The sequence below is a fragment of the Petromyzon marinus genome, chromosome 36 (assembly GCF_048934315.1).
Source record: "Petromyzon marinus isolate PM22_M1 ecotype Great Lakes invasive population chromosome 36, UKy_Petmar_22M1.pri1.0, whole genome shotgun sequence".
NCBI lineage: Eukaryota > Metazoa > Chordata > Hyperoartia > Petromyzontiformes > Petromyzontidae > Petromyzon > Petromyzon marinus.
In genome coordinates, this window is record NC_133702.1 from 4,697,589 (window position 1) to 4,718,925 (window position 21,337).

The following is a 21,337-nucleotide window of genomic DNA, read 5'->3' on the forward strand; positions in this document are numbered from 1 at the left end:
AAGGCGAGTGATCGAGCGGTTCGCTGCGAAACCCGCCGATGCCGAGGTTCGATTCCCGCTCGTGCCCAACACCGGCGGCGATAATCTGAACCCGTCCTGGGCCTCCGCCAGGTCCAACGCAGCCTCGGAGGAACACCTGGTGCGGCGTGTAAACATCAGCATTGAGAAGGCAAAGGCGGCCGGTGCGTGGAGCTGGCCACACCACCCCCTCCCTCGCGTGCCGAATCGGCCTTCGTAGGTGCTCGCCAACAGCGCTTGTCCCACCATCCTGTATGTCGCGATGTAGGGGATCTTTTATCTTTGTGCACATGGGTAGTGGTGGAGCAGCGGCACAACGGTTATGGCACTGCGCTATCAACTCTGAGCCGTGAGTTTGATTCTCAGCCACAGCTGCCGTTAGCGGGGAGTGACATCAGCACTGGTCCTGGGCTTCCTCTCGGTCGACTCGGCCTCAAATGAGTACCTGCCATGGTGTGAGCGCTCTTGTAAGGTGATCGGGGGTTCCTTGTGCAGAAATGTAGGCACGCAATTACGGAAATGGACGATCATGGGCCATCGTGTCGTTCAAATCTAAAAGGTGTCACACGTGCTATTACTCAACTGCCGTATAACCTGCCAGCATGCAAATCTCCACTCCAGGTCGTCGCGCGACCATCCAGTTTTACCTGAATTAAACCAGGCCAGCGGCGACTCGTTTACCTGCATCTGGCAAAAGAATGTTCTTCTTCAGCGAAAACATAAACACTCTTTCAATGGTTTCGTTGACAAAATGAGAACGTGACGGGCGTTTTGGTCATCTCCACTTACTTCCTTGATTGTATCTCCTTCAGTCGCCACCGAACTGCACGCAGCTCGACTGTAAGAACACTGCGCCATCTCAGTAATGGTGAATTCAATTCTAGATTTGAAGCTTTCGTGACTGCAAGGATCCATACTCTTTCGTTCTATTCGGTAAAGTCACGTAGGTAAAAAATAAAACAACAAAAATCACGACGCTTCGGCCACAACACAAGCGGCCTTCATCAGGTGAAGGGACCAGACTGTCTCGAGGACAGCGCTGGAGTGAAACACAGCCACGCTCAGACCGCGACCTTTAAGCTGTGTGCGAGGAAATAAGGTGCCTTGACAAAGGAATTAGCATAAAAATTAGCATTTGATTGGCCGACTTAGCATGATGAAGATGTTCTAAATCGAACCAAACATTAAACTAATTTTCAATGGTACAGTATATTTTTCAAGTAGTGGTACCCCAAACTTTCGCAGCTCTTAAAATTCCCTTTTCACACCATCAATAGATAAACTCCCCCTCCCCCCCTCGCCAACCGGCATGTTCACCCGCATGTACACCAGAGCAGGCCGGCCATGTGGCCAGATGACAAAAGTGTCATCCACGTACCTCTTCCATAAGGTTGGGGCAGAGTGGCAGTCTGGATGGCGTCAGTCTAGACCAATTCTTCGACCACATCAATTCCATACACCCAGCCATCAGATTTACCATGGAAGTCCAAAAAGATGGCAAGCTACCTTTTTTGGATGTCCTAATTAAAAAGAGACCTGATGGTTCAATGAGCCACTCTGTCTACAGGAAAGCTACCCATATGGATGCTTATCTGAAACCGGATTCCCACCACCATCCATCACAGAAGAATTCTCTCATCAAGACTCTGTATCATAGAGCCCAATGCATATCCGACCAGGAACACATAGGCAGTGAACTCAAGCACGTACACCAAGCTCTTAAGGCTAATGGTTACTCCGACTATACAATCCGCAAAGCTATCACTCAAACCATGAAGAAGAACCCTCTTGAGGAGCCTTTCAAAACCATCACTTTACCCTACATTGCGGGGATCACAAAAAAGATCTCCAAAATCTTGAATAAACACAAGATCCAGGTCCGTTTCAACACATTACAAAAAATCCGTGATCTGGTTCCGTCTGTAAAAGATGTGATTCCGGACATACAATACCCTGGTGTCTACAAACTAAGTTGCCTCTGTGGTAGTAGTTACATTGGAGAAACCAAACGCCATGTCTCGGACCGCATTCGTGAACACAAAGCAGACCTTAAACACGGTAGGACCAACACCTCGGCCGTGGCAGATCATTGTTATAATTCAGTAGGCTCACATGACATTGACTTTTCCAAGACAGAGGTTCTTTGTAAGCCATCTGGCTACCATGAGAGATTCGTTCATGAGGCTATCCACATATACAAGCACAGAGACAATTTCAACCGAGAAGATGGATTCTGGCTTAGCAATCATTGGAAAGATTTGATAAACCATTTCAGGTATTAATTGATTGTTCACGCTTACAGTGGCTTTCAGACAGCATACATTACATTTTTCGTCTCCCCCCTCCTCTTTTCAGAACATAGATGGACTCGTCCTTCTAAATAAACTGCCAAATCGCTGCGCGTGGCGCTAACGTTTTTTTATAAATAAATAAATACACCGTTTAAAAATAAATACATTTATGCAAACCGACACACCTGATGACGACCGTTTGTGTTATGGTCGAAACGTCGTGAGAATTTTTATTGTTTTATATATATTTTATTGTTTCCCTTCAACGTGACTTCACCGAAAGAACTAAGAATATGAATTACTGCAGTCAAGGAATGTAATCATTTTTTCCCACCCACCCTAGGGATTTGTGAATTGTCAAGTTTTGGTGTCTTTGATTCGACTTGAGGATCAATTCCTTTTCGTATTATTTGGTATTGTTTCTTGTGTGCTTCGTCTTGTTTGTACAGTTGTGAGCGATAGTGTAGCGGTCAGCGCGCTGCGCTATGAACCCGGCGACCCGGGTTCGATTCCCGCTCATGGCCAACACCAGTGACGATTATCTGAACCGGTCCCGGGCCTCCCCTAGGTCGACTCAGCCTCAAATTAGTACCTGGTGCGGTGTGTAAACATCGCCACTAGGGAGACAAAGGCGGTCGGGCATGGTGCTGGCCACCCACCCCCTCGTGTACCGTTCCGGCCTTCATAGGTGCTCGCTAACAGCACTTGCCCCTACAGTCTGTTAAGGCTATATGGGGGATCTTTGTCTTTGTTTGCACCACCACCATAAATGCAACGTGGGCGTGTAATTTTCTGAAGGATATGCAAAAATGTTAAAGCACGTAATTTCGCTAGCGTGATTCGATGCATGGGTCTTGAGTGTACAAAGCAATGGCAATCAATGTGATTACAAACAATTACTTGCCCAGAGAAAACCCACCCTTACAGACGGACAGCAGTAATACTCAAAATCCTCCGCACAGACAGATTTGTCACAAACCCACATTCTCGACTGCCCCCGACGGACATCAACATCAACACCATCATCCCCCGCAGGTGGGCGACTCACACAGGGGTCCATCAGTGCACGAGCCAGCAACTCTGCAAGCGAGGCTCTGTACTACAAGTGAGCATCACGGCAGCACGTCATCGATGACGGACTACTGCCTTGTCCCATCCGCCTGTCTCTTCTGTACTAATCTCATCCGTTACGGCCTGCGTCGTACGGTGGCACCGCCCGTCTCGGCGTGGCATCTGCGCATCGCGATCCTCACACCCAGGAGCACAGTTCGGACGAACGTCGATTCGGTTGTTGGTGAGATGCACCGAACGAAAGACCCAGGATGCAGTGGAGCAACGCTCGATCCCTCCTCTCCCCTCCGGTAGGCCGCTTGTTTGGTGTCGGCGGCAGGTGAAACGCGGAGCGGCCTCACCTGTCGGTGCCGCGTCGGGGCTTGCGCAGGTCGACGTAGAGGTTGGTGGCGCGGCAGTAGCGTGTGTATTTCACACACGTGAGGGACGAGTCGCCCTGCACAACCACAACCAAATACAAAGATTCCCCCCCCGTATAAGCTCAACAGACCGTTGGGGCAAGAGCTTTTGGCGAGCAGAGCTTGTGAAGGCCGGCACAGCACACGAGGGGGTGGGTGGGCAGCACCACAGCCGGTCACTTTTGACTGTGTGCGCTAACCTTTGCACTACCGCTGCCCGCACGCACACACACAGACGCACACACACACAGACGCCGCACGCACACACACAGACGCCGCACGCACACACACAGGCGCACACACACAGACGCACACACACACAGACACCGCACGCACACACACAGACGCCGCACGCACACACACACAGACGAACACACACCGCACGACACACACACACACCGCACGACACACACACAGACGCACATACTAACGACGACGATCCCCAGTGTAGCCTGTAACAGACTGTAGGGGCAAGTGCTGTCAGCGAGCAGCACCGATGAAGGCCGGCACTGTGGCGCACGAGGGGCTGGGTGGCCAGCACCACGCCCGACCGCCTTTGTCTCCCCAGTGGCGACGTTTTACACATCGCATCGAGTACCCATTTGAGGCCGAGTCGACCTAGGGGAAAGCCCAGGACCGATGTTGGCCATGAGCGGGAATCGAGGTCGGGTTCGCAGCGCAGCGCTAACCACTACACTACCGCTCCCCTAAGACCAACAACCACCGCCACAACGAAAGCAGCAACCACCACCGCCACAACCACCACCACCACCACAACCACCACAACAACCACCACCACAACCACCACCACAACAACCACCACAACCACCAACAACCACCACAACCACCATCACAACAACCACAACCACCACCACAACAACCACCACAACCACCACCACCACAACCACCACAACTACCACCACAACCACCACGACTAAAACCACCACAACCACCACCACGACCACCAGCGCCGCCGCAAGCAGTCGGTGGAGACGAAAGACAGAAGCGTCGAGACGGACGGCGCAACATAACACCACCAGGTGCATCGAGGCGACAGGGAAACCGACCGGTAAACAGGCGTGCACGACGGCCGTGCGACAGAGCCAAGCAGCGGAGGAGATGAGGCGTTACTTTCCAAGGAGCGAGCTTCGATTTCAGGTCCATCTTTACAGCTTCCACCCCATCCACACCCCGCACGTTTTATCCCAGGCCTTGCTGTGAATGTGCTGCTGCAGTTACAGCCTGTTAGAGGCACCCTGCCAAGACTCATCCACCATCGTCGGTGTGATTCACCTGCGCTGTTACGCACCACACCACGTAGGTATAAAATAAAATAAATCACGACGTTTCGGGCGCAACACAAGCGTCCGTCATCAGGTGGGAAAGTAGTTTAAAATAGTGAGTGAAACACACTCACCATGAGTGTCTGGTGAGTGTCTGGTGAGAGGTGTCCGGTCAGAGGTGAGCAGTCAAATTGAGTGGTGAGTGTCTGGTGAGTGACTGATGAGTGTCTGGTGAGTGTTTATTGAGTGTCTGGTGAGTGATGAGTGTCTGGTGAGTGTCTGGTGAGTGATGAGTGTCTGGTGAGTGTCTGATGAGTGTTGAGTGTCTGGTGAGTGTTTATTGAGTGTCAGGTGAGTGGTGAGTTGTCACGTGAGTTTTGTGTGTCTCGCAAGCATTGGGTGTCTGGTGTCAGGTTGAATGGTGAGTGTCTGGTGAGTGGTGAGTGTCTGGTGAGTGGTGTCTGGTGAATGGTGAGTGGTGAGTGTTTGGTGAGTGTCTGGTGAATGGTGAGTGTCTGGTGAGTGGTGAGTGTCTGGTGAGTGGTGAGTGTCTGGTGAGTGTCTGGTGAGTGTCTGGTGAGTGTCTGGTGAGTGGTGAGTGTCTGGTGAGTGGTGAGTGTCTGGTGAGTGGTGAGTGTCTGGTGAGTGGTGAGTGTCTGGTGAGTGTCTGGTGAGTGGTGAGTGTCTGGTGAGTGTCTGGTGAGTGATGAGTGTCTGGTGAGTGGTGAGTGTCTGGTGAGTGGTGAGTGTCTGGTGAGTGTCTGGTGAGTGATGAGTGTCTGGTGAGTGGTGAGTGTCTGGTGAGTGAGTGGTGAGTGTCTGGTGAGTGTCTGGTGAGTGTCTGGTGAGTGGTGAGTGTCTGGTGAGTGTCTGGTGAGTGGTGAGTGTCTGGTGAATGGTGAGTGTCTGGTGAGTGGTGAGTGTCTGGTGAGTGTCTGGTGAGTGGTGAGTGTCTGGTCAGTGTCTGGTGAGTGGTGAGTGTCTGGTGAGTGGTGAGTGTCTGGTGAGTGTCTAGTTATTGTCTGGTGCGTGTCATGTGAGTGGTTTGTGTCTGGTGCGCATTTAATGGCTAGTGTCAGATGTGTGTCTGGTGCGTATCAAGTCATCCCGTCTGTAAGAAGTTATGCCCTTTAGTAATTAAATACGAAATTCCCTTGATTCTAAGCGGCTCAAAAGACATTAATGTATCCTGGACAACACTTCACAAGGGAAGCACACAACTCAATTTTAATTCAGAATTGCCTTTTGTCTTTAGTTTATTATCCTCCCCCCCCCTCGCCTCCGATGAGCACGGTTGGCTACGTACGGCGCGGAAGAAGTTCAACGTGCACACACATGCATAACAACTGGAGTTGCTTCGTGCAAAACCATTGCACCGTGACTAGACGCTTGCCCGTGCTGCGCAGCATCCCACGGCCGTGAGTGACAGCACTCGCCCCACGTGGGGCCATCAAGGCCTCGACACGATTGCCCTACCCTGCCTGCGTCCGTACGGACAGAGAACATCTCGCGCGGGTCACTTTGACAATTATGTCTTTGCTGCCACCAACATTTTTCGATTTAAAGCTTTCGTGACTGCAAGGATTCATCTTCTTTGGTTCTTTCGGTAAAGTCACGTAGAATGAGAATAAAATAATAAATTAATAAAATAACACAGAGACTGTCCCTTCACCTGATGAAGGCCACTTGTGTTGTGGCCGAAACGTCGTGAGAATTTTATTGTGTTATTTCATTTCATTAATTTATTATTTTATTCTCATTCTACGTGGTGACTTTACCGAAAGAACCAAAGAAGATGCCACCAACATAATTGGGGAACACAACGGCATTTTGAGAGGGTGTTATTTTCTGTATTGCCCCTAGTGGTTTGCATGGGGCGGGGGTCACGTGATAAAATCACAAACACGACATGCACGGGTTTGCACGCGCAGGATATGGCGCAAGCATCGTGTAAGAACCGATCTCAGAAGAGGGATCGGTGCTGAGACCGAACGCTGCAGTCGAACGCTCTCCAGCGAGTGGGAAACCTTTTCGAAAGTTCATTCCCGGCTCTTGACACCCTCCCTGGGGCAGGCAGACATCACAGGCGGCGGCCCCGCCTTAGAAATCCGATAAGAGCTCTCGTGGTAAAAGCCACCAATCCTCTTATTTGTTTACTCTTTGAGACCCTTTTGACAATACAATGACAACCCCCTGCAGCAGCAACACTTGCATTCAGAAAAAAAAGGTTTGGAACCTAGTTTTTTTTTTAAACCAAGATAATCTCTTTGCCATGTCACAATGAACCGGGTACACTCGTGAGGCGAGGTCTAGAGCTTCTTGCCGCTCTTTAGATACATACTGACGCATCGAGCCGTCAATTTAAATCGATTCTTACGCTCAAGACACATTATAATTGATTGTTGCTAATACACCCAGCAATAAAATTCACCATGGAGGTAGAAAAGGATGGCATGCTACCCTTATTAGATGTTTTAATCAAAAGGAGACCATATGGCTCAATGAGCCATTCTGTCTACAGGAAAGTAACCCATACTGACGCCTACCTAAAACCTGATTCCCACCACCATCAATCCCAGAAGAATTCCCTCATCAAAACGCTACACCAGAGAGCTCAATGTATCTACGACCATGAACACCTGACCAGTGAACTCAAACACGTACACCGGGTTCTCAAGGCGAATGGATATTCTAACTACACAATCCGCAAAACCATCACCCCAGCCGTGAGGAAGGAGCCATCAGAAGATCCAAACAAAACCATCACCTTACCTTACATAGCAGGGATAACCAATTTTTTTTCCAAAATCTTGAACAAACACAAGATCCAGTTCCGATTTAACACCGTGCATAAAATTCGTGACCTGATCCCATTTGTGAAGGACAAGATTCCTGACATGCAATATCCTGGCAGCAGTTACATTGGGGAAACCACATGACATGTATCAGACCGTGTTCGTGAACATAAGGCAGATCTGAAACACGGCAGGACCAATACTTCTGCCGTGGCTGATCATTACTTTAATGCGGCTTGCTCACATGAAATAGATTTCTCTAAGACGATGGTACTTTGCAAGCCGACTGGCTATCAGCAAAGATTCGTTCATGAAGCCATCTGTCTATACAGACACAGAGACAATTTCAACCGAGAGGAAGGTTTTAAACTCAGCAATCATTGGAAAGATGTCATCAACCACTTTGGGTCATGACTTGATTTGTGATTTCTTGTCCACCTCCACCGTCAGCAGTGTGAGTGTGTGGAGCGAGATGCAATGCTTTGATTGGTGTAGACCTACTGCTGGTGTCGGGGTCCTCTCCTACATTAACATTAGCTGCCCCGCCCATCTCTAAACCTTTATAAACAGCTCTCTGATTGGTGTAGACCTACTGCCGGTGTCGGGGTCCTCTCCTACATATTAACATTAGCTGCCCCGCCCATCTCTAAACCTTTATAAACAGCTTGCCCTCAGAGGCTAACCTCCCTGTTCCTGATGAGAACCGCTTGTGTTGTGATCGAAATGTCGTGATATTTTATTATTTTGTATTCACTTTATTTTCATTTTTATTATTTGTTATTATTTTTCTATCTACGTGACTTTACCGAAAGAACCATAGAATATTGTTGCGAATGTTACACTTACATGTGCCGAATTGTGTGTGTTGTGTGTGGGAATCGATGTATTTGTTTGATTTGTCTATGTTGTATGTAATCATTTCATGCGAGGGGCTACAATGGCCAACGGTGTAAACATAAAATACATTCTCGAATCAAATCGCAGCCTTGATTCGTTACAATTTCTCAAATCGCAAGGCAGGCAAATTTGTTAAGAGGCCGACTCCTTCGGAGAATACAAAAAACTCCGTCTCAAATTTCGAGGCTCTGCACATGAGAGGCGATCATGTTCCATTAACGCAAATCACGTGCGAGTGTTACGTTCGGATCCATGGAGTGAACGCAACTGAACAAACAAAAGATCAAACAAGTGGGAGACAACGCCAAGGAGTTAATAAAAAAAACGAGACGAAACAAGGGCACTTCCACAAACGAGGCAATCTGACGGTGGTCATTTTTCAAAAACGTCCGAAAAATAGACATCAGGTGTTATTTTAAAGGTAATCGCGGTGGCTAGGAGATGTTAACTCCCTCGCCTGGCATACAGGAGGTCGTGGGTTCGATCCCAACCCTGACGTCTGTATATTTGCAGTTTGCGTGTTCTCCCCGTGGTGGCGTCGATTTTTCTGCCGGGTCCTCCAGTTTTTCCCTCCACATTTTAGAAACATTCGCTTAGAGTATCTGGCTGCTATAAATGTCCGCATGGTGATAAGCCACTTTGGTGAGTTATCATTCACTTCTGAAAAAGAGCTATATAGCTCAGTGGGCCTTACCTGGTAAAAATAAAATAGTTTGAGAAAAAAAATCCTTATTTATGGATTCAGTTGAATGGGTTGCAATGCACACGAAGTTTAATGGAACTGTAAATGCAACCATGGCCATACCAGTGTGCATTGAGTAAGTCAGTTGCCAGACTACGACCTACACCGTGGAATTTATACAGAGCATTTCTCCCTTATCAAGAAAGGTGAACAGATCAATTCTATAATATTTAACAGTCCTAATAGGTTGAAAAACAACTCCTGAGTAAAGAAAGCCACTTGACGTCACGCAAAGTATTAACCACATCCTTAAAGTGTTTGGAATGTACCCCGAAAACTGTACAACTGGCCAAAAAAAGAATATATCCTTGAAATTAATCTCCACCCCAAAGCGTGAGAATAAGTCCTGCATGGTATAGCCGCACTACTTTACAACTCTGAAGAGCGATTACAGCTCGTTTGCCAGAACGTCCCCCCTATTCGTATTGCAATGTGGATTCAACGTCATGCAATCGCTGGAAGGGATATGAAACCTACAGCTTAAGAGATCCCATGACTGTTCTGTGCAGATTACTATGGCATCATGTGATGTGAGGGCAGAACGCACAAAACTACCTATAAACACTTCCTGGCATAGAGCCACCAACCCTCATATTGTACACCCCGAAGTGATGACAGAATCACAAAAACAATATAGAAATGTACCAGGAAGTGCACTTTCTATGTATGTATGTATGTTGAACTTCTTTCGCACCGTACGTAGCCAACCGTACCAATCGGAGGTGTGGAGCCAAACGAAACAAAGTCACGGCCCATATATATATCTCTCTGGAACCACGCATGTTTACCCAACCCCGATTTAAAGCGGTGCAGTTTGACAAAATTCACCGACAGCCCCCTCGGTGTGGGAGCGGGGGGACGGGTTGTGTAGCGTCCGTACCGTTTGCCTGGCTCGGCACAGGGTCTTGAGCTCTCCCATACGCTCCTTCACGTAGCCGAAGTCCGCCTGACGCCAGTAAAGGTACTCCGCCGCCTCCACGGAGTTGGCCCTGCAAAGAAAACGGCCGGCGAACGCCGTTGGCGGCACTGCGATATATGAAGCCGGTGACGCGGGTTTCGTTCCCGGCCACGGCTAACGTTTCCCGGCCGCAGCTAACACCAGTGGTACATGATATACAAACCGGTCATTTAACCCAACGGCACTGATCAGCGCGGTGATGTATGGCCAAGCAATCCTCATGGCCGACAAAGAATGAGGAGGGCTTCATTCCAGCAGCAGATTGACACATCTAAATCCGAATTTTTATTAATCCTGGAGAAATCTGATGAGTTATGAAGCTCTTTTTTTATACAGATATCCAGTAGGGGCGGATCAGAAAGTTACAACAACATAGAATTACAAAAAGTATAGGAAAGGGAATCAAAGACTAAAACCAAACTATTTTTACCCCATAAAGCTCACCACAGATATTTGTGGTAGGAATCCATGGAAGGAGGCGGTGCAGAAGAGACAGCCAATGCGGCACAAGTGAGAGTTTACAAACAACAGACGGGACAAACGAGAGTACAGTAGAGGGAACTCAACAGTATAAAAATAGTATACAGAGACAGAGTACAGACAGGAGTGTGGCTGGCCACAACAGAGCGACTGCTGCTAAAGCAGGGCTGGCTTTCACTTCCACAACATTCATTATGAAGCATGGCAACGTGGCACAGCAGGAAGGGTAACAACCCAGAAAGCAGGGTGCCATGACAGCTGGGAGGGTGCCAATAGTGCGACAGTGAGAGAGCCAATGCTTCGGATACAGTGTGGTGCATCAGTGGGTTAAGTGCGCTGACCAGGCGGTGTTGGAGGATGAGCAGACCGGGAAGCGGAAGCTGTGGCGTGGCACGCACCCCTCCTCGTAGCCCCAGCAAGAGGAGTTCACCCTCGACAGATGTCTCTGTGCGACAGCAGCAGCGCTCCCAATCCTTCTCGTCGCGTCATCTCGCGCGAGCACGCATCTCACCGCTGTGTGCAGTGAATTTATGATAACGCAGCACGTAGCCCAATGTGTGCACAACCAGTGTTCGTATACTCGGCGCTCAAGACTTTATTTTCAGCTGGCCTCGGAACCCATTGAGCCGAGCAGCCCTTTTACAAGGACGACCAGATGTAGACACAGGCAACACATCCACCACGCCATCATCACGGCAGGGCCGATCGAATAGAGGAACAAGCAGAGAGGTGTATCTTGAAACTTCCCAAGGCGGGGGCCGGGAGCAGTCACAATCGTACCAAGAATATTTAATTAGGGCCCTACATTAATAATACATCAACATATTTGTATGTTTACATTTCAAAAAGGGGGGCACTGCCTGGATTGCCCCCCCCCTCCCGCCTTTGATCCGCCACTGTAACGTCAATCAATCGAACTTTATTGCTTTAAAGATGCCTTTCTCAAATCAAGGCCCCTGCACACACACACACTATTATTATTACAAACGAAATCACCACTGACCGTACCGATGACCGTGTAAACATGACGACAGTGAACGCAAGAATATGTAACGACAATATAGGTGTGTGACGCACGATACAGTTAGTTTATGTCTTTGACCGCAGTGTGCGTGACGCTCATGCTCGTGTTTCTGGACAGCGGAGATGTAGTTGTAACATCCCCACAGTACTTCAATCCTACAGGGTCAATAAAATGACGATCCATCTGCGGGAAGTCAACAGTGGTTGTGCTCTGCATAGATTCTTCTGCTGCCATAGCAATGTGGGATTCCAACCCACTGGCTCAGGGCTGTGAAAAAAGAAGGGACCACCATGTTGCACTCCTTTTGGAAGGAAACTACTTGAGACGTTAATTTATTTCAAACTCGGTGGCCTAGATTTAATACTGGGCCAAATATACACAATGGCACCAGTGCTCCAAATGATGTCTAAACCTGGCCTGAACCATCCCAACCAGTCCCCACCTGAAAACAAGAACAACTCTTGAGGCTCGGTCAATCACTCAACAATCAGCAGGGAAACACATTGGCCGAGAGTTCTCTTGCAAGGTTAGCTACAGGAATTTGCCCTTTAACCTATTTCTTTTGCTTCCTTGTACCTAAGATGTGTGTATCTGCCTGATGAACTTCGACCACACCGTACGTAGCCAACCGTGCTAATCGGAGGCGCGGTGGAAGGACAACAACAAACTCAACACAAAAAGCAGTTTCTAAAGAAATGAGCTAACAATGTAGACGATAAATAAGTGTAAAGCTCCAGTGGATTCACAAAATATCGGGAGGAAGAGTGTTCCAGATGGCCGCAGAAGCGTGTCTGAAAGCGTCGTGATGCGGTGACCGTGCACAGACTCCAGAGACATGCGCCAACATCCTTGCACTGTTAGAACTTCTACTTCCATCTTGGAAGTTCTCCCTCCTCTCCTTTGAATTTGAATTCAAACCTGTTGGTCTTCTTCGGGGAACGACAGGCGCACTTTATTCATATTGCGCTGTTTAAATAATGTGGTTCTGACCGCAATGATCACTTTGTATTTTAACATTGCGCAACGTTCACATTTCTTCCAGGGTAATATTAGCACTTTGAAGCACTTTCTGTTAGCGGTTCATTTGCCTTGCTACCACTAGTTTAAGGAAAATTGAAGTCAACATATTTGACCTTGTGATGTAACCCAGGCCACCATTGCAAACGAGTGCCACGATGACACTTTTGTCTTAACGGGGCTGTTGCTACCTCCTGGTGGCATTGCAGCTGGACTCCCGAGTGCACTGAGGGTGCACAAGCAATTCTCTGTACCTTGCAATTGCACGGACTTCGGCAATGCCATTACGGGCCGCTGAGACTCACCTTGTACGGGCACCGGGGGTCTGCCACGCATGACTCTGTCTCTTGCGGGCGGCCGTGCAGGTAGTAGGGTATGTGCTCAGGGTGGAGGTTGAAGTTGGTGAAGTTGGTTGACGGTGAGATCTGAGCGCCGCCCAGGCACGGACAGAGGACGACCCAGAGGCACAGCGCTGACCACGGCGCCATCGTCGGCTCGAGCCTGCGACGACACGACGAGTGGGATTTTTGTTGTTGTTGTTGTTAGAACGCTACGAGCCACGTGCAGGCGACACCTCGTACCCTGACAACGTCCTTGCGATTCGCTTTCACTCGATTGTCACCAGCAGCTGTCAACATCGCTTCCTGAAACTGTGCGTGAGATTCCACGCCCCACACCCCCCCCTGCCTCACCCAGCCCCAGCCATCTGTGCTGCCGACAGCCCGTCGCTGCTCACGGCTACCGTTTCAGCTATCGTGGCCGGGAATCGAACTTAGGTTGCCGGGTTCACAGCGCAGTGCGCCACCGCTTCCCACGATGTAAATACGGACACTATTTATGCAAACTCGCACACGTACATGGTACACTATAAAAGCACACACACGTACATAGGTACACTATTTATACAAACAAGTACATACGTGGACAACGCCGCACGCAGTCGCAATAAGGGGCGCAGCTTTTCCCCGCGGTCAGAAACGACCTTGGCGTCGTGGCGCCAAGGTCGCGTCTCGCCGACAGCAGCGAGCGCAGGCCGGGCCGCGACCGGGACGATCCTGCCTCGATGCGTTTTGAATAAACAAAACGACAGGAAAGTAAAAAAACCTCCCCAGAAACCGCGGGCGTGTCGAGGAAGCCCCGAGATGAAGCCCCGTGAACGAGCAGCGTGCAGCATTGTGACCGTGAGGGGGGCGGGGGGGGGGCTGGTTCACGGCGAGGACCCCCCGGGGGCGATCCCCAGGGCGTGGTGGTGCGATCTGCAACTTTAGAACGCGACTGTGCGTGGGTGGCGTTGTCACCGACGGTGGGAAAAAAAGTCATCTATTCTCACACATTACCAATCCCCTTCGAGGCGGCCAATGGCATGCACGTATGCACGCGAGCACAACACGCAACCTCCAGCTAATTGTTTGCATTTTTTCTCACACACTTTTTTTAGGTGAAGGTAAAGGTGCAGCCCCTGCAATTGCTCGCTCACGCCACTGCTGACAGAAGGGCCTCCCCTAGACGGAGGTCTAGAGACAATCTCTAGAAGGTAGATTGAAAACTCAAATGTTTAGAAATGCTTTTTGTCTTTAGTTTAGTTCTCACCCCGCACTTCCGATTAGCACGGTTTGCTACGTCCGGTGCGAAAGAAGTTCAACATACAGAGTATTTTGGCCTAATCTTTCACGCTGGTCAGACATCTTGGAAGAGGTGGGAGTACCCAACCACACGTGACCTCTCCCGATGGACTAACTGTGGCGTCACCCATTTGTACCGCGCGGTGGACAGAGGCGGCGCGGGAGGGGGGGGATTTAAGAAACTGACACCAATGTTAATTTGAAGCTTTCATGAATTTACCGAAAGAACCAAAGAGTACGGCACCAATGGTTGCAACTGCCGTGCCGGGAGATCAAATTGAACTTCTGACCTCTGGATTGCAAGTCCAGTGTGCGAACCATTACTTCACTGCAGCTTCCCTCAAACACTTTACACAACACATGTATTCTTATTCAACACATGTAGTTTACAATTTCTTACGGCCGAATGTGAGTAATGCCAAACTGAATAATAAATAGACTTGGGTTCGATTGACTCAATCGTCATCCATGATCAATCAAATTTTGCAAATTACCAATGAGGTTATCCTGGTCTCTTGAGTTCTCACCTGGTTAAACAAAATAAACGCGAAACTTGAAGTTTAATCCACTGCTGGATATCAAAAAAGGCCTCTGTGTAGCCATTGGCCACCTCTCACGATCCTGCATCGTTACAATCCGCTTAGCACGTTCTCACGAGCTGATTTCGTGCCTCCATCTCCGTAGTTGATGACCTCCCTGGCCACGTTCCTTCCTTTGGCTACCACTCCATCGTTAGTTGAGGCCAGGGGCCGGCAACCAAAATAACGAGAAGAGACATTTTTTTTTTCGAATTTGGTAAAAAAATACATCTATATTTCAAGAGCCGCAATGCAATGTGAATACGAGACGGTGGGTCCTTAGTAAATAACGTGGCACAAAGCCAGTCCTTAAAAGTTCCGCATGCGGCAGGTTGCCGACCCCTGGTCTAGACCACCGGCCAGTGGCGGCTCGTGACATCTCCATTGGGTGGGGCTGCTGTGAGTGACCTCTGAACTGACGGTGTTCTAATAAAGAAAACCCTCGTCATGTCATTGGCCTTCCCGTGAAAGTGATACAACTGTCTTAGCTACTAACAGTAGGCGTTTATAAACAATACAAAACATAACAACAAAGCACCCAAATACTGTCCCCATGACCCTCAAGTCCACACTACACAACGACCTTTGACACCGCCAAAAGCCTAGAGCGTGTAGGCCGTGACCTGCTATATTTGCACAGTGCAACCTAGCGTTGTGACTTCGTCATTTCTGATCCATTCAGTACACGTGATCACCTCTCGTCACCTCTTGTCTGCAGGCCTGTCATCTTTATGACCTGTTTATCTTTCCTCCGATGTGGCCCACGGGCAAAAGCTGAAGAAATCCTGGCTTTAGCATGACTGTTTACATAACATTACATCCTGTAATGGACCCTCGTGTTTGTCACACGCATTTACTGGTCCTGGCCCATTGAATCGGCAACGAAAGCCAAGGAGAAAGACTCGGACATCATTTTTACGGCGTGTCAATGTATTTTAAATCAAAACCGCGTGTATAAACACAGCCAATCACCCGTGATGTGCCCAATGTTGTCACATCTCAGAGGCTAAGCAGGGTTGAGACTGGATAGTGAGTGCTCGGATTAATTAAAACTGGCTGGGGGTTGTGCTACGCAGTGGTCGGCAGTGGCGCAAAACCCATCGTTGTTCTGTACTTCTATGCTCCCACCATCTTCGCTCCCCACCGCCACCCTCAAGGCTTGGGGAGGTCCTCATCCAGCAGTGGATTGACAAACGGGCTGTACATGTACTCATAATAATTCTCCTTCTGTATCGCCTGTCAGAAAAGCCGATAGAACGCGAGCAAAAGCCCACTCCTGGTTAAGTATGAAAGCATGGGCTGGTTTTTTTGTATGTATGCCTGCGAGTTTATGCCACGAATCCCAAACATCAATCACATTATAAACACCCACTGCTGTCTTTACTCCTTTAAAGGAGGGATGGACGAGATCCACCTTGCTTCTGGAAAAAAAAAATAGAGTGGATAACAAATCTAAAATTACATCTTTAACCTGCTGTTATTAATCCGTACAAAATAAGTATGTATGTTTGTTGAACTTGTTTCACACCATACGCAGCCAACCATGCTATAATCGGAGGTGCAGGGGGAGAACAACAAAATAAACACAAAAAGCTGGGTTTTTTTCACTCCTTTAAAGGAGAAATGGACGAGATCCACTCTGCTTCGTTGCCCGATTTGTGGCTGTCACCTGATGAAGCTAGTTGTAATTACTGGCAAAACGTCGTACTCAGATTGTCAATGTTGTGGCTTTGCTCTCTCCAACACACCGGTGCGCTGTACTAGAAATTAATTGGCACGTTCAGTTTACGCGACAAACCTTACTAGTTGGCTGTGTCGGGTGGTGGCGGGTTTAACGATACATTTATATTTTTAAAACGCGATCTAACCCAAAAAAAATCTCTATTGTGTTGAACTTCTTTCACACCGTACGTAGCCAACCGTCCTAATCGGAGATGCCAGGCTAAGGACAAGAAATTAAACACAAACACATAAAACAAACCACGCACACAAGACTTGCTCCAGCTGGCAAACGTGCGGGAATCTGGCTAGCTGGCTGCTCCAGTGTCATTCACAGCACCAGCAGCAACCACTGTACGTTCCCACATGTTGATGTTGGAATGAGGCGCTGTATACATCTCTAAGAGATAAAGACTTACACATTACCGCCACGTACATGCGTATTCATGCAGTTCAAGAGTATACAGCATATTTATTCGACTGTATCGGTAACGCATTTTCCGTGTGTAAATGTTATATAACACAAGTTTTAAATGACGCGTAACATATACGCACATTAACGTGTGTACACAAAAGTCACGTTATATAAAGCGCATTCCTACAAATGTACGCATTTGTGAATCATGTAATTATGCAACGTATGTAAAAGCGCTCGTTCCGAACGAACCACAACATGTACCTTGCTGAGCTTGTCACTGGAGCATAGTCCACGTCGCGGACTCTGGTTACATCCCCTCAATGGCCTAGCCACCCGCCAAACTAAGACCGTCAAGGACATCTAGTGCTCTTAAGCTGCGCCCTCTGCAACCGTCTGCACACTTCCATCTAACATTAGAATTCCCACTAGAACTTTGGCTCTTTTAAATCTACATCGAAAACTCGTTTGTTTAGGACTGCTTTTTGTTGCGTATCGTCTGTTGTCACTCTCCCGCACCTCCGATTAGCGCGGTTGGCTATGTATGGTGCGAAAGAAGTTCAACATATTAATGCAGAACAAGGCTAGGAAGCACCCGTGGAATTTCACGGTTTAATTCTCCCCAAAACAACCCATTTGTCCTCCACACAATTCCACAACAACCACCATTCGCCACGAAGTGGCGGTGATGTTACTACCACGCTTGTGCCAGGCTATGTGCACGTTAAGGCCACGTGAAGTGTCGAACGCCCGCTGGCATGAGGTCCTGGGACAGACCCAGGTGCCATGGGTCGACTGACTGAGATGACTGGCCGATGCACCGCCTGTGCCCCCTAATGTGCCAACTGCAATTACACGCACAATTACACACAATTACAATTACACACACATATATACCCACACAAAAAGACAGAGATCCCCCGTATAGCCGGAACAGACTGTTGGGGCAAGTTGCTGTCGGCGAGCAGCACTGTGGCACACGAGGGGGCTGGCTTGCCAGCACCACCCTCAGATGTACTACTCACATTGATTTCCCAGCAAGCGTTGGGCCAAAAGTTTGTGGCATGTGGTTGGCACCGTTGGACCAATGTCGGCCCAACGTTCCATCTTTACTGCTCGAATGATCACCGAGGCGGTGATCGCCTCCAATTTATAGCCCCGTGCCAGTGGCAGGAATTCCTCATTCCTATGGCGGGGGCGAGTCGCACCATGGCATTTACCTATTTTATCGTCCACGAGGGGATAATGGATGGGCTATCGAGTCAAACTGGGATTTCGAACTCGCAAGCTCCCTTTTGGGGACGACACTCGCTCTCCCACTGAGCCTACTAGTTGGGTAAATGGAGTAAATGTGTGAATAATGGGATGCGGGAGGGCGTTCGTCAGGCAATATAACAACGTGGAAACATACTCACAAGTGCTTGCTTGCTGTTTTTCTGCTGGTGCTGGCAATAATACCGGGGCAGCCAGCCAGGTTCTTCTGCTGCACGCTTGCAAGTCACATCACGAGAGAGCACCGCCAATCTGTGGACCCTGCAAAAGGCACAAAGATCCCCCCTGTAGCCGGAACAGACTGGTTGGGGCGAAGTGCTATGAAGGCCGTCTTTGTCTCCCCCGCACCAGGTACTCGTTTGAGGCTGAGTCGACCTAGGGGAGGCCCAGGACCGGTTCAGATAATCGTCACTTGTGTTGGTGGCCGTGAGCCGGAATCGAACCCGTGTCGCAAGGTTCATAGCGCAGCGCGCTAACCGCTGCACCACCGCTCCCCCCACACAGAGACATACACACAGAGACACACACACACAGAGACACACACACAGACAGACACAGAGACACACACACAGACAGACACACAGAAACACACAGAGAGAGACACACAGAGACATACACACAGAGACACACACAGACACACAGAGACAGACACACACAGAGACACACACACACACAGACACACAGAAACACACACACAGAGACACACACAGAGACACACACAGAGACACACACACAGACACACACAGACAGACACACAGAGAGACACACACAGAGACAGACACACAGACAGATACACAGAGAGACACACAGACAGACACACAGACAGATACACAGAGAGACACACAGACAGACACACAAAGACACACACAGAGACACACACACAGAGACAGACACACAGAGACACACACACAGACACACACACAGAGACAGACACACAGAGACACACACAGAGACACACACACAGAGACAGACACACAGAGACACACACAGAGACACACACACAGAGACAGACACACAGAGACACACACAGAGACACACACACAGAGACAGACACACAGACACACACACAGAGACACACACACAGACACACACACAGGGGGCACTGCTGAGATGCGGAGATCGAGAGTGGGGGGGGAGGGGGTAAGGGAGTGGACGTGCCGAAACTTGCCCGAAGGGGACAATTGACAATCCCCCACCCCCACCCCCCTCGGGGTCACCAAGAACGCACAGCAAGCCGGGGTTCTTATAAATCCATCCCAGCTACAACAGCCCTTCTTCCCTCCTAGCTTATTCTAACCACGCGCTCAGACACAAACACAAAGGTGTAGACACTGTTGGGGCCAATTGCTGTTAGCCGGCACGGCACTCGAGAGGGTGGTCAACACCACGCCCGGCCGCCTTTGTCTCCCCAAGTGGCAATGTTTTACAACACCGCACCCGGCATTGATTCGAGGCTGAGTCGACCTAAGGGAGGGCCCGGGACCGGTTCAGATGATCGTGATCCGGTATGTTCGTGAACAGGAATCGAACTCGGTTCGCCGTGTTCATAGCGCAGCGTAGCGCCAACCACTGCGCTCCCGCTCCCCACTCAAGTTCCAAGTTTCATTTATTAGGTAGAGCCCTGTGAGCCATGCGGCTCTTGAATAACCACCCGCTCGTTCACGCCGAGCCTTTGACACAGTCAGCTCGAGACAACGATTCCCTTCTTTACGCAGCCCACCAACCCCCAGCCACCCACCACCACCACCCAGCCCCGGCGGTCTAAAACGGAAATGTCAACCTTTAACACAACTTGAGTTGCCTGTCATGTATATGTATGTTGTTCTTACTACACGGCTCTAACTAGACACGTGTGGTTCCTAGTAACAACATCATCATCATCGTAGAGTTCGCCCAGCAGCAGCAGCACGCGCTTTGCCTTCTCAGCGCGCACAACGCAGCCCGTGACAGCCGCAACACCCAGCACGTGGTGGGCCTCGCACACCTTGCGGAGAGTACCTGCTGCTGATGATGATGATGTTGCTACTGCTGTTGATGTTGTTGCTGCTGCTGATGATGCTGCTGCTGTCGATGTTGTTGCTGATGATGATGATGTTCCTGCTGCTGTTGATGTTGCTGCTGCTGTTGATGTTGTTGCTGCTGTTGCTGCTGCTGTTGATGCTGCTGTTGCTGCTGTTGATGTTGTTGCTGCTGTTGATGTTGTTGCTGCTGCTGTTGATGTTGTTGCTGTTGTTGCTGTTGCTGCCGCTGTTGCCGCTGCTGTTGATGCTGCTGTTGTCGTTGCTGTCGCTGCCGCTGGCTCCCGACTGATGGGTCTTCCTGTCACTGTTAATGATGTAACGCCGCTACTGTAAAAGGCCCCGGCGACTCTCCCGTTTTGGTCGTTTGTGAGTGGGCCGGAGTCGCTCGCTGTGGCCGAGTGTGACCGACTGACCACGCGCCCACATCACTTCCCACCCCCCCCACCACCACCACCCACCACACCCCCACCACACCACCTACCACCCCACCACCAACACCCACCCACCACCGGTTCGCTTGCGCCCCCTGGTGGCACGGCGGTCCCGGCTCAAGAGGAACATCGGCGCCACCGAAACATTTGAGCGCCGAGAATTGTGGTTTCAGTTTCATTTATTTGGTAGAGCCCTGTGAGCCATTCGTCTCTTGAATCGGGTGCAACCGCAACAAACAAAAAAAACATGAACAAGAAAACATCTTAAAGTGACTTTGTGTGACTGTGCAAACAGAAAGTCCAGG

At 49.5% G+C, this 21,337-nt stretch overlaps 1 protein-coding gene across 4 annotated transcripts in view; it reads right to left on the reverse strand.

Moving 5' to 3' along the window:
- Positions 1-21,033, reverse strand: part of EOGT (EGF domain specific O-linked N-acetylglucosamine transferase) — a 34,703-nt gene extending 13,670 nt beyond the window's left edge. The window contains exons 1-7 of one of the 4 annotated variants that reach the window (XM_076072051.1): positions 20,579-21,033; positions 18,724-18,841; positions 18,043-18,153; positions 13,280-13,475; positions 11,275-11,378; positions 10,376-10,484; positions 3,722-3,816 (exon numbers count right to left, since the gene is read on the reverse strand). In XM_076072051.1, the coding sequence (XP_075928166.1) occupies positions 3,722-3,816; positions 10,376-10,484; positions 11,275-11,378; positions 13,280-13,475; positions 18,043-18,068 (530 nt within the window). In that variant the 5' untranslated portion in view covers positions 18,069-18,153; positions 18,724-18,841; positions 20,579-21,033. The other 3 variants (XM_032966658.2, XM_032966659.2, XM_032966656.2) reach the window with 3 other exon arrangements.
- Between the last annotated feature and the right edge of the window lie 304 nt (positions 21,034-21,337).